Raw genomic sequence first — 15161 nt, 5'->3', positions numbered from 1 at the left:
AATATCACAGCTTTCACGAAAATAAATTGTTAAAAAAATTTCGAAAAAAAAAAATTTGAAAAAAAAAATTCGTGATATTGTTTTGTAATACAATATCACAACTCAAGTTATGCTAAACAATATCACACGTTATACTAAACAATATCACAGCTAACACGAAAAAAAAAAATTCGAAAAAAAAAATTCCGGAAAATAAAAAATTTCGAAAAAAAAAATTTGAAAAAAAAATTTTTAAAAAAAAAATTTTGAAAAAAAAAAAATTTGAAAAAAAATTTTTCGAAAAAAAAAATTTTCGAAAAAAAAAATTTCGAAAAAAAAAATTTTGAAAAAAAAAATTTCATGATATTGTTTTGTATAGTGCGTGATATTCTTTTATGGACTCATGGACTCAAATATTTAGGTGGACTCACCGGATCCTACCTCTATATAAATATATATATATATATATATATATATATATATATATATATATATATATATATATATATATATATATATATATATATATATATATATATATATATATATATATATATAGAAGAAGGATCAAGTGAGTCCACCCAAATTCATTGAGTCCATAAGTCCTCTTAAGACTTAAGGGCCATTGAAAAGATAGGAAGGAGGGTTGAGATTGAAGGGGAAAAGGGAGAGATTAATGCTAAATGAAGGGGATTGAAGCTAATTAATCACTTTCCCTCACTACCTTCACTAATCAACCACTAATTTTACTATATAACATTTATTTTTCACTCACTTCTCTCTCATCTCACACAATTATCATTCCTCTCATCTCTCTAAAAATCAAAAAAATTCAATTCCTCTAAAAAATCCAACAAAAATCAAAAACCAAATAATTCAAAAAATCAAAAAAAAAAAAAAAAAATTCCCCCTCATTATCCTCATCAGTCATCACCCACCACTCACACACCCGCCACCACCACGACACACCACCCACCACTCACACACCCGCCACCACGACGCACCTCTCCTGCCGGCCACTCACACACCACCATACACCCACACACCCGTCACCACCACTCCCACCATCTACCCACACCCGTCACCACCACTCCCCGCACACCCGTCACCACCACTCACACGACCCAACCAAAAACGCCACACACCAGATCTCCTCCCCTCCTTTGCCGCCTTCTCTCTCCCGCATCTCCTGAAAAACGCCCACCCACCACCGTACTCCTCTCTCCCGCTTCTTCCAGGTCTGACCAATACCACCACACACAACCGCATAAAAAGCCAGTTCCACAAGCCACCGTCCTTCCTCCGACCACAGCCCGAAACACCTCTTCCCGCGCCCTTCTTTTTTCCAGATCTAAGCCACCCCGACCACAGCCCGAAACACATCCACCGCCACTGCTCTCCTCTTCCTCTCCTGTTTGCGCTCCTTTCTCTCCTCCTCTGCCGCGGTGCTACTGTCGCCCTCCACCACCACGACAAAATCCTCCTACTTTAAACTATTCTACATCGTTTTTTTTGGTTGAATGGTGGTGGATGTGGTTTTTGGTTTGTTTTTTGTTTATGGTTTTCAGATCTTGCGTTTACATGTTTTGTTTTCAGTTTTAAACTTTTTTTTTTGTTTTTTGTTTTTTTTTTATGGTCTTGTTTTATATTTTTAGATCTCGTCTTTTAAAAATCCGTCTTCTTTTATATTGTGAGATACTTTTATATCTTCAAAATAAATACACTCAAAGAACTTTTTTAAAATTTTTAGATCTACTTTTATTTTTAGATCTATAAAATAGATACTTGGTCTTTTTAAGATCTGGTTTTGTTATTCGTTGATGTTATTGTTATTGTTCCAGATTTATACTCGTATTTTTTTACATTTACAATTGTATTTTTTTACTTTTCACTCATATTTCTTTACATTTACACGCATTTTTCAGATTTATACTTATAATTCTTTACATTTATACTCATATTTCTTTACATTTACACTTATATTTCTTTACATTTACACCAATTTTTCAGATTTACACTCATATTTATTTACAATTACACTCGTACTTCTTTACATTTACACTCATAAATTTTACATTTACACTCATATTTCTTTACATTTACACTCATATATTTGTACATTTACACTTGTTAAATTTATATAGATTTGCACTAATATATTTTTGTGGATATGAGTTGGTGGTGGAGGACGACGGTGGTTGTGTTTGTTGGTAGTCGGACTAACGTTTTACTCGCAAAGGACCAAAATTACACTTATAAAGGACCAAAGTCACACTCAAAGGACCAAATTTACACTCTTAAACCTTCAAATTTACACTTAAAATACTACATTTACACTCGGAAAACATCACATTTACACTTGTAAAATGTTAAAATTATATAAATTCAAAATTTCCGTCACAAAAAATCAAATTTACACTCTTAAAATGTTACATTTACACTCGTAAAACATCACATTTACACTTGTAAAATGTTAAAATTATATAAATTCAAAATTTCCGTCACAAAAAATCAAATTTACACTCTTAAAATGTTACATTTACACTCGTAAAACATCACATTTACACTTGTAAAATGTTAAAATTATATAAATTCAAAATTTCCGTCACAAAAAATCAAATTTACACTCTTAAAATGTTACATTTACACTCGTAAAACATCACATTTACACTTGTAAAATGTTAAAATTATATAAATTCAAAATTTCCGTCACAAAAATCAAATTTACACTCTTAAAATGTTACATTTACACTCGTAAAACATCACATTTACACTTGTAAAATGTTAAAATTATATAAATTCAAAATTTCCGTCACAAAAAATCAAATTTACACTCTTAAAATGTTACATTTGCACTCCTAAAACATCACATTTACACTTGTAAAACTCATACAACATTACATTTACACTTCTGAAATCTGAAACTCAAAACTGATTAATTAGGGGCTAGAGAGAGAAAGAAAAATTAATTAGTGTATAGAAATTTGATTAGTGGTAATTTTTTTTGGTAATTTTCAATCTCAACCACCCATCTCAATCCAACCATCCACATTTTTTACCTTTTCTTTTTAATAGCCTTTAATCAAATTCATCTCAACCATCCATTGAGTCCATCCAATGGCCCTTAGAGGAACTTATGGACTCAATGACACATGCTGGACTCATTAGAACTCCTCTCTCTCTCTCTCTCTTTCTCTCTCTCTCTCTCTCTCTCTCTCTCTCTCTCTCTCTCTCTCTCAGTCCATAAGTTCTATTAAGAGCCTTTGGATGGTGAAAATGGATGGCCAAGATCAATCCCCATAAAGTGTGTTTAATGGTTAATCTCACCATATCTCTCATCCCTCACTAATCTATCCTAATTAATCACTAATTTACTATATATTTGTTTTCCACTCACCCATTTCCCTATCATCTTACACATTTCTCTTCTCTCTTAGAAGGGATCCAACAGTCCTGAAAATAAGGCGCTCAAGGACAAATGGCGCCAAGCTTACGGAGTCCAGAAAGCCTCTAGTTCAATAAATTTAGGCAAAGTTCACTAGGAACTCGAGGAGTACAAAGAGGCGGACGATCATTTTTGCCGGCTCTTTGTTTTGTTCTGTATGTCTTTATTCCTCGTACCTACCCCAAACAACGAGATAGATTTAAAGCTTTTAAGGGCTGTAGAAGACCCTAAAGCCATTCCGCATTTTGACTGGTGTTCTTATGTATTGGAAAGTCTGGTCAAATTTAAAAAAGGCGGCAACGATGTTGGGTGGCTGCATCCCCTTCCTCATAATAACCTACTTTCAGCGATATGATTACCGCGGAAGTATGTGCGCCCACGATCTCCCTCTGATTAAGCATTGGGATGAAAAGATGCTTGCAAGTAGGATAAAATTTGAGGTGTCTAAAGGGGGATTGGGTAGGCTAACTTCATCTAAGGTCAGGTATCTGAGGTGCCTTCAAGGGCCCTCTAATATTTTGAGTTTGGACAGTATCACAATCAGCGACTCTGGTGAACCCAAACTTCTTTTGCCACCCCCCCCCCCCCCCCCCCCGCTCAACTTCCGAGAAGAAGTTCATTCAGATTGAACTACCACCAGGTGTCGAGGATGGCCAGGAATTGAAAGCTAGGGTTGTCGATGTAAGTTCTATTTGGTTTATATATTGTGTAGATTGATTTTGTTTGAACTGAACGAAACCATCTATTATAACATAACTAATTTAATGTACTTCTTCAATGCAGTGTACGCACGAGCTTTATCTACAGATACAAAGGAACGCTATTGTGTTCTACTCATGGTACGCATACGTCACTGCAAGGATCAAATGCGCAACAAGTGATCCGACTGTCCCATCACCTAGTCAAGCTTCCCAAGAATTCTTTGAGGGCGAAAAGATTCAACAATACGTCGCTGAAGTAGAATATATTGCAGAAAGACTGAAGGTTTCTGTTGGTAACGCACCTGCATTTCAAGAGGTAGATCGTGAGTCCCCAAAAAAAGATGATGAAATTGATGCATCTACGCGTCAAATAAGCGAAGTGCTTTCTAATCTAGCTAATGATAGGGGTGGCAGGGTTGGTAAGCCCTGCACTGATAAGTGTGGAGAGTCGGACAAAGCTGACGCGCCTATAAAATCAGTTGCAGTTTCATGGTCACAGATTATGGAGGAAGTGGGAGGTGCTACAGTATATTCTATAGGAGTGGCAGATCATAGCCTAGGGTTAGAGGATCAAGATGTTCACAGCCCGGTCCAAACGGAAAGAGAGTTGTTGTTGGAGGCGAAGTACACAGAGGAGGAAATCGACATAGCTTTCAGGGGGTCAGAGGCAGCTGAAACTGGGCTTGTCTAAGGTGATGAGGTGCATGACCAAGTACATGGAAAGAGAATGAAAGAAACTGTTAGAAGTTTGTCAGACGATCAACTAGAGGAGAGGGAAGAAATTGCGGTTAACGATCAACTGTCCGAGGAGAAGGAAAAATATACGGTCAACGCGTCGCCAATGGATACACAACAATTGATGGAGCGTATGTATTCCACTTTTGAAATGAATGAAGCTTTACGTGGACCTCCAGCGGCCGGGAGTGGTCCTGTTGCCGAGGTAATTCTTTGTGAAACTGTACTAATTATGTGTAACTCTTATGCCATTTGTTATAACTTCAGTTTATTTTTTAATAACTATTAGTGCTTTAAATTTCAACTTCAGCTAACAGTATGTATAACTCCAGTAATTCTGATTGAAACTTATAAATAGGTATAAGAGTTATGCCAATATGTATAATTTCAACGATCATTATGTATAACTCTTAGCCATTTATGTATAACTTCATCTCAAATTGCTACTTTTATAATATGTGTAACTCTATTTCTGTAACTCTTAGACCTCTTTGTACAACTTTTATTGTTCAATCTGTAACTTCTATTACAAATAGCATGGTGTTTAATTTTGTTTGTTTTCATTCAGGTCACTATACAAAAGTCCGCAATTGAAAATGTGGAACAACAATATGTCAACGTGGGTGAAAATGTCGTTGTTGTTGATGGTGCGAAGGTCAACCCGGTGGATCAGTCAACGGAATAGAGTGCCTCTCATATCCCTCTGACATTCATCAGCACGGCGGAATTGAATGAGGCATTTGCAGGAGTTGAAGAGCTCACGAGTGACATGATCCACCATCCTTTCTTACTTCATTCAACTGTCCCTCTTCCATGTATGGACGTTGCACCCGAGAACCTAGGTTGTTCATTTCCTTGTGGGGCACCCGAGCCTGACCAGCACGTATGCTCACGGTTGTTGCGATTTAATAAGAAACGGTTCAAGATGGTTTTCAGTGTGAGGAAGGATGTAATGGATTATGTCTTTGATCAATTTCACAAATATAACCCGGTGTAAGTAAAAGACGAGTTTTCCTAGATTTCAATATGACACCTTAACAGGTCATGAACAATACTTGCTTAGTTTCTAATTGGCTAATCCTTTGCAGGGAACAATTGGTCACATATAACGAGCCATATTGCATACCTCGTGAGGATCTCCAGACGCTGATGCCCGGAGTTCAGGTCATGAACAGTGTCATGGACTGCTGGTGTATACTACTCAATCAGCTTATGTCCGAGAATACCGCACCTGTTGCAATTTCCCACTGTTTCCTTGGGCTAGGTCACGCTGTAAGTGTGCTTCGAACTAAGCAAGTAATTTGTGACTATATGTACGTAACTTCTGATCCAGTCTGACAACTCGTCTATCATTTTAATAGGACCTTGCAATTGCAATTTGGGATGGCCTAAAAAAAACAAGGTTGTTGATCAATCTGAATCATTTCGTAGTGTGTGGGACCTATGGCAAGAGGCGTGTTCTAGTTCATTCCAACTAGACTTTGATATGGTGAGTTCATTTATCAATTTATATAACTTTATCAGCTGAAGTTACACATTTTCATATTGGAGTTATACATTCATTGATTAGGAGTTACACATATTGAGCCTAAAGTTAGTCATCCATTTAGTAGAATTTTGCATAAAACTTGTAAATTTCGTCACTATAAATTCAATGTTTTTTGTTGCAACTCCATTTCACAAAAAACTGTAACTTCTAACACGTTATGAGTAACTCCAGTTATATTATGCATAACACTTACCACTTTTGTATAACTTCAGATAACAGTATGTATAACTCCAGTTAATAATTGTGAAACTTCTAATTATGTGTAACTCTTTTACCTTTATGTTTAACTTCAAAATATATTTTGTATAACGCTTAGACTTTTTAGTATAATTTCAGCTTATATTATGTATAACTCAAGTAATGGATTGTGACCACTAGCCCTGCTTGTATGACATCAACTAATCCTCTGTTGCATTTTTCTAGGTTTTCGTCCCGGTAAGCACCGGCGATAATGGTCATTACTCTTGCATTTGCATAAATTTCCTCTCTGAGCAGATCAAGTACCTTGATAATCGTTCTTACGATGATGATCTTCTGACGTTACCATATGGAGGGATCGCGCGTATTACTGTAAGATTTATTTGATGGATGACTAATTTAATTTTTCCCGTGATTTTGTTAAATGGTCTTCTATTTTAACGTCTTGCTTAACTTTTGCCAGGCTGATGAGATGAGAAAGTATATGGTCTCCAAAGGGATTGACAAAGGGAAGCAATTTATGTAGGTTTAATTTTGTAAACATGAACTTCAAATGGCAGAGAGTAGGGTATTCTGAGAATGACTGTGATGTTTACGTCATGGTTCATATGTTGCTTTATCGTGGAGAGCTATTTGAATGTACCTTAGGGACAAAGGATAGCAATAACCTCATGCGCGCGGAAATTGCTGCCACCCTTGTCCTCAGTGACATTAATAAGGAGAGGGAAGATGTGTTATCTAGGGTATCAGATTTTAAGGCGGTCAAAGACGGTTAACTGGCGAGGATGATTAAGGCACAGCGGTCAGCCAGTAACACAAGTGAAAGGAAGAGAGGTATCGGATCCGACGGAGGGAACAGTACTGCAAAACGCCCTTGTTCTAATGTCAGTTCATCCCATAAAACTCCACCTTCCAAAGTAGCTCTGGGTCGGACGCCGTCTAGTCGGGCCCCTTCAGCTGTTAATAGCCGCTCCCGTGGTAAGGGCGATGGACATTGTTGCACTACGTTCTGCGGGAAACTGGACCCCGAGCTTACAGTGGTCTCCAAGATGCTCAAGTTAAACAAGTCGTTAATCAAGGATATCCCGGTGTTTCGCAAACAAGTGGCAGATTACTGCTTCCTTGATGACTATAATTTGGAAAATTGGAAAGCTGTCTGAACCCTTCCTAAATGATTTACAGTTGATCAATTTAATGAAGCTTATATTACATGTCTAAAACACACAGAACCACTTGAGTATTGTTTCATGCTTTGTAACTTCAACTATAAAATGTATAAACTTTACCAACTAAAGTTATACATATCGTTAATGAAGTTACACATCCTTGACTTACAGTTATATGTTTCCTCACTGAAGTTTAGCAGTCATTTTAATAGCAGTTACATTTCCATTTAGTAGAAGTTATATCCTAATTGATTAACACCGGCTGTCTGAACCACTGGTGTACTATGCTCGTCATGCAAAGATTAATTGGTTGCAAATATTGTCCATGCTACCTGAGATGCCAATGAATGATTCAGTGATTGAGTGTTGGTCCATGTTGCTTAATTGTTTGGAGGCAGAGGAGAGCGAGTTTTCAAGGATGTCTTTTTTCGGTATCCGTCATATGGTATGATTGTAATCAGTCCTTTACCTTGGCTTAATAACTATGCATGTGTATCTTCAATGGGTATAATATGTATAACTTTGACAGTGGAATATAAAAATAAAGTTATACATATCCTTTATGGAGTTATACATTCATTAACGAGAAGTTACACATTCCCAGTATGAAGTTAGCCATCCTTCAATATAACTTAACTGCTTTTCTGTGCAACTCTATTGCACACCCCTATAACTTCACTGGTTTTCTCATACATGTACTTCTACCTGAACAGGAAACAATCTTGGAGATTGTACGAAACCCTGACCAATAAACACATAACACCAAAAAGTTGTACACAGTGTGGGACGTTTTTAGACAAGACAGTGAATCTGATTTCAGCTTGAAGGCAGATTTAATCTTCGTACCCATTAAGATTGAAGCCCATTATGCTTGTGCGTATATCAACTTTAATTCATATACGATTGATCTCCTTGACAATAAGTACTACCCTAATGCAGAGAGGTCGGAGATATGCAAAGCGTGTCATATAATTGTAAGTGGAGGTGAAATGCTATTACGTTCAACTTAACAGTTTTGTTTCTACTTTAGAATTTCTCTGATAACTTTTATTGTTTGTGCCAGGCGAGCCACATGAGCGAATATTTGGAATCTAGAGACGAGGACAGAGGGAAATTCATACCCTAGTTCCAGTTTCGTCAAGTTCAGTTTGCTTGGCAGAAGCAAACGATCAATGATACGGAGTCTGGCTTGTTCACAATGAGGCACATGTTAATGTACGAGGGTGATATTTTTCGTCATGTGGATCTTGAGAGGAAGGTGAACCGTCGGTATTTGGTAATCCAGCTGGCAACGACCCTTGTCTTGCTGACATGAACGTCATAGGAAAAGGAATTTTGAACAGGGTCAACAGTTTCATTGCTCATAAATATGAGATCCTGAAGCAAGTAGAAGTCAAACGAAAAATTAACAGGATATTGCCCAAAAAAACTGTCAAAAAATAGAATGTTTCTCTATTCATTTTGTAGTCTCTCTTTTGTAACTCTAGTCTGTTATCAAGAAACTCCTTAACAACCTAGGCAACTTTTTGTGAATAGATTGTTATTATGTCATCCTGGTCGGTTTTAATTAAGATAAAAGTTATACAAAATTGCGTTAAAGTTACACATAATTTGAGATGAAGTTGTGCATAATATGGCCAAAGAGTTATACATAATAGGCACTGGAAAAATTATGACGGAAGTTCGGTGAAGTTATACAGTATACGAAATATTTGGAAAAATTATGAGGGAAGTTAGGTGAAGTTATACAAAAAAAAGCTACGAGTTATACATAATAGGCACTGGAGTTTTGAAAGATATCCTAATAATCATACAAATGGCCATTCCAACATTAACTTGAAGTTGCACATAATATGACTGAAGTCATACAATCTATAAGTTGAAGTTACCAAATTAATACACCTCAACTAACTAACTCCAGTGCATATTACATCATTTCAGTGCAACTTCCATTCAAAATAGACAAAAGCTAGCTACTTAATACCCCTTCCGTATCACCAGATTCTTTACCTTTTAAAGAAAAAGAGTGTAAATAATTTGTTGAGACGAAGGTATTTCTCTATTGCCAACTACTACATTCCGTTATGTTTCTTCTTCTTCTTCTTCTTCTTCTTCTTCTTCTTCTTCTTCTACTTCTTTAGATGCTGGTGATGATGGTGGATGCTCTGAAAATGGGTAAGGGCAATTCCATTTATCGTGGTGTGCAATTTGTTTGCAGTTATTACACATGCACTTTGGTTTACTAGCTAAGGCAATGGCTTTAGTCTTAGCTGACACCATTCTTTTACCGCTGCCTTTGTTTTTGGATTGTTTTGGTAGAAGTATTATTAACACTTCACCGGCGGGCCAACTAAGAATTTGCTCCAATTCCTGTTGCTTAGTCAAAGCTTTCTTGCACGGTAAAAGTTTCTCCTTGAATTCTCTAATTAAGGAGCTTAAGTTCACAACTTCTGTCACACTCATGCCACGAAGTAAACCAATGGTCACATGAACTTCTAACCACAACTTCACCATCTCAACTTCTTTTCCATCAACGCTACTATTTGCATCCGTTTGTTCACCATCACAGTCTGATAATCTGAATTTAAGTGCATCCTTTTTCCATCTTGCAGCAACATAATCGTCTGGTATTGTCTTCTTGCCATTAGCCGACAAAATCCATACTATATATCGGCATATAATTCCCTTCCTTTCAAACATTCTACAGGTGCACCGTGCCGCAAGTGTCCCTGAAATCAAATTAAATTAACAAATTTCCGACAACTAAATAACTTTTTTTCCCACAGGGTATAACTCTATAACAATATCATACAACTTCAGTCATTTACTGCATATTTCATTAGATGAAAAATGTATAACTTCTTTGTTCAGACAGTGTAACGTTAGAGCGATATCAAGCAACTTCAGTCAACTACTACATAGATAAAGTTTATGCCGAATGTATAACTTCTTTGTTCGAACAATGTAACTCTAGCAATATATCGCGTAACGTCAGTTATCTGCTGCATAATTCATAACTTTTAACAAAAGTTTTATTATTACCTGGGTTGTACTCTACGTTGAAACTTCTCTCTCTGCAGGAATCCTTAACGACAGTCACCTCAAGTCCATCTACTTCAGCATAACCCCCGGTCCTACATGTATCGATCGAGTAAATGACCTCTTATTGAAAATCCTTGAAAACCTCATGGGTATACACTTTTGACGCGTATTCCTCTATGGCTAAATGCGTTCTAATTTTTGGCGTTGAGTGTCGGTTTTCATGGTTAAGCCTCTTTTGCGTATGCCGTTGATGGTCCATAGCGCTTTCAAAACGCATCCAAAACTCAACAAACTTACCTGACTTTTGCTCAAACTACTTAAAAAAACTATTAATGCTCTCTGATCTCTGCGTTGTCCTCATTACACCGCCCATGTTCAAGTCCCTGCAATGCGCCATCACCCACTGGCTCCTTTTATCGTATGCTTCTGTAAACCACTCTTCGTTCACAAGACCATGTGCTTCCATTATTTCCGTCCACCTAACGTCAAAGTCGACTTCTTCTAGGTTGTCGTCCCATATAATGTCGTTCATTTTCCGAAGGAACTCCTTATAATCCTCCCTTGTCATCCTGAACTTCGCTGGCACCTTGTTCATTATATGCCACATGCAAAACCGGTGGCATGCAGTCTTAAAAGCAAGGGGTACAGCCTTAATAATCCCCGGATCCTGATTTGTTATAATGTACTGGGGCTCCTTTCCCCCCATAGCATTCAAAAACCTGTTGAAAACCCACTGGAATGATTCATGGTCTTTGTGGGCAATCAACGCCCCACAAAATGTTACTGATCGCTTATGGTGATCTATACCAGTGAATGACGTAAAAATCATATCATACTTGTTGGTCGAGTATGTTGGGCCGTACGATACTACATCTCCAAATACCGAGTAGTTCCTTCTAGCTGTTTTGTCAGCCCAGATTGCCCTACGAAGGTTATTATCCTTGTCAACTTCATAATCAAAATAAAACCCCTGCCTATTTTCTGCCATATTCTTGAACCGATCTATGAACAATTGATCGTCTCGTTCATGGATGAAGCATTTCACATCTCTGTGGAAGTTCTTAAAATCAGTTAACGTAGCACCAATGTTCTCGAACCCATTTACGTGTTCCTTACACATGTTGTACGTCCTTGTTGCTCCTATCCTCAACTGCAATGGAAAATATATCCTGATTAGTGTTGACTAATAATCAAAACTTCAGTGAATAATCGACAAAAATTTCTTATCTATAACTCTTAGACCTTTCTGTATAACTTCATAAAACAGTATGCATAACTCCATTCATGGATTGTGAAACTTCTTATTATTTATAACTCTTAAATCTGAATGTATAACTTCACCTAAGATTATGTATAACTCTTACAACTTTCTATATAACTCTAGACAACAGTAAGTATAACTTCAGCCAACAATATGTAAAACTCCAGTAATTATTTATGTATAACTCTAAGATCTTGATGTATAACTCTTAGAACTTTCTATATAACTCTAAATTGTAATAAATAATTAGAAGTTTCACAATCCATTACTGAAGTTTTACAAAAATTTCTTATCTATAACTCTTAGACCTTTCTGTATAACTTCATAAAACAGTATGCATAACTCCATTCATGGATTGTGAAACTTCTTATTATTTATAACTCTTAAATCTTGATGTATAACTTCACCTGAGATTATGTATAACTCTTACAACTTTCTATATAACTCTAGACAACAGTAAGTATAACTTTAGCCAACAATATGTACAACTCTAGTAATTATTTATGTATAACTCTAAGATTTTGATGTATAACTCTTAAAACTTTCTATATAACTCTAGATTGTTATAAATAATTAGAAGTTTCACAATCCATTACTGGAGTTTTACATATATTTGGCTGAAGTTTTACATACTGCTGTACAGAAGGGTCTAAGAGTTATACATAATATTTTTAAAAGTTATACAGAAGGGTCTAAGAGTTATACTTAATATTAGTAAAAGTTGTACAGACAGATGCAATATTTATGTAAAACTCCAGTAATGGATTGTGAACCTTCTAATTATTAATAACTCTAAAATCTTGGTGTATAACTTTGAGTACACTATGTATAACTCTTCCACATTTATGTATAACATCAACTAATCCTGTTTGTCATCCAATTACTGGAGTTTTGATTAATAGGACTAACCCTTGAGTTGTAGATTATCAGGTACTTGTGAAAATTTTCTATGTTCCGCGACATCTTTTGAAACTGACGATCTTCAATAGATACAAGTTCGTGATTATTCCCCATGTGGAATCGGTCAATTACCAATACGCCATCCTTCATAAATAGCCTGATATGTGCTTTACACCCTACCCTCTTGATTGTATATTTCCTCTGCTTCGCATGTGTTAATCCCCATTGTATTTCTTGTTCCCTTCTTCCGGTCTCAATATTTTTTATTAATGCCTCGCCTTTTGAGACATATGTGAATCCCTCTCTGTTGCAAACCAATAACTTTGACTTGATTTCACTGTCACGCCATTTTTTCGTCGTAAACTTCCGAACATCAAACCCACAGGCCAGTGCATAAATTTTATAAAATGTCACTGCCTCGTCGATTTCAAAAAATTGTTGTCATACACAAGGAGTAAACTCACTTGCTAAATGCTTGCAATACTCAGTTTCCGCTTCCGTTTCCCATCCCTTACGACTCACTGATTCTGAACAGAACCGCACATCCATGAAATTGTTAATACCAATATATGTAGTTAATTAACACGACATGAGATGATTAAGGAAACTACCATTGTATTTAACTCTAACCAAGAAATATACAACTTCAACTCACTATACGTGTAACTTCTAACAGGATATATATAACTTCAGAGCAATGTAGGTGTAACTTCAATTGAGGAATGTATAACTTCAATCAGAACATGAATAACTCTAAGCATATAATGTATAAATCCAACTCCAAAATAAGATAACTTCATCCTCGATTAGTATAACTGTAACTCTACAAACTGTGTAATTTTAACCTTACTAGTTATATGAAGGTCTAAGAGTTATATAAAAGAAAACCTGACGTTAAAAGTCACCTCTTCGAAGCTACAGTTATCCTGACTGAAGTTATACATTACATGCAACTTTAATCAGGATATATGTAACTTCAAAGCAATGTAAGTATAACTTCAATTAAGGAATGTATAACTTCAGAGCAACGTAGGTGTAACTTCAATTAAGGAATGTATAACTTCAGTCAGAACATGAATAACTCTATCAAATTAGGTTGTTTAATAATATTTTTAATTCAAAATTAAGGGTAAGAATTACAGGAGTTATATAGTCGGTTACCTGAAGCTATACAAAATAGTGTAAGAGTTATAAAAAAACCCATTGAAGTTATAACACGTTCTATATAAAATTTTAATAATATTTTCATTTTATAAAAAAAGTACAATCTGCATGACGTTCTATATACAGTCTGTAGAATTAAAGTTATACATATATGGTTTAGAGTTTTACATAAATCCACTGAAGTTATAATACGTTCTTCATTAATATTTTAAATTTGCATACATTTTGCCATCTACATGAATATATAATTATCACAAATTTAATGAACACTATGAAACAACAATGATACCAAAAAAAAAGTGCTTTGATGAATACGATGAACCCACCTAAATGATATTCATGAACAACAAGCTAAAACAATAATCAAGAACGCTTAGATAAAGAAAGCAAATACATAACCAAGATTTCGAACTCAACATTGACGGCAACTTCAATCTGCATATCATCCATTTCATGAACACTGACTGTCATTTTGATCGTGTTTTTGTGATGAACAATGACAATTTTTTTATCTTCAATTAAATGTTCTGCGGAATGACGTTGATAAACGGGGGGAAAGAAATTTATCTTCTTTTTTTGATAAGTTATAATGGGTTTGCAGAATTATTATGGTTTTTTTGATGATTTTTATGGGTTTTCCTTGTTGAGAGGTTTTGAATGATGAAAAGAAGAGGGAAGCATGCAAAATGAATAAGTTGGCTTTGTTTATTGCTTTGTCCGATGTATACTACTGACACAAGTACACACACAGTAACCTTTGTCTACCCTCTCTCATATAATCAGCATTTTTCTTTTTTTTTCCGCCAAAAACAACCCCCTTCTCTCTTCATCTCATCCATTGAATTCACTCATCCAAGGGCTCTTATAAAGACTTAGGGCCTTATATAATATGAAGGACTTATGAGAACCCTTATCTCTCTCTCTCTCTCTCTCTCTCTCTCTCTCTCTCTCTCTCTCTCTCTCTATGTCTATCTCTATCTCTCTCTCTCTCTCTCTCTCTCTCTCTATATATATATATATA

At 35.9% G+C, this 15161-nt stretch overlaps 1 protein-coding gene across 1 annotated transcript; it reads right to left on the bottom strand.

Moving 5' to 3' along the window:
* Positions 1 to 8460: 8460 nt before the first annotated feature.
* Positions 8461 to 14611, bottom strand: LOC141628448 (protein FAR1-RELATED SEQUENCE 7-like). Its single transcript, XM_074441593.1, has 7 exons — positions 14512 to 14611; positions 13441 to 13503; positions 11250 to 11763; positions 10816 to 10907; positions 10219 to 10502; positions 9085 to 9150; positions 8461 to 8514 (listed from the first exon to the last, which is right to left on the bottom strand). The coding sequence occupies exons 1-7, from the start codon at positions 14609 to 14611 to the stop codon at positions 8461 to 8463; spliced, it is 1173 nt and encodes a 390-aa protein (XP_074297694.1).
* Positions 14612 to 15161: the final 550 nt, after the last annotated feature.

Source organism: Silene latifolia, chromosome Y (genome assembly GCF_048544455.1).
Source record: "Silene latifolia isolate original U9 population chromosome Y, ASM4854445v1, whole genome shotgun sequence".
Taxonomy (NCBI): domain Eukaryota; kingdom Viridiplantae; phylum Streptophyta; class Magnoliopsida; order Caryophyllales; family Caryophyllaceae; genus Silene; species Silene latifolia.
This window is presented reverse-complemented; position numbering and strand designations above follow the sequence as displayed.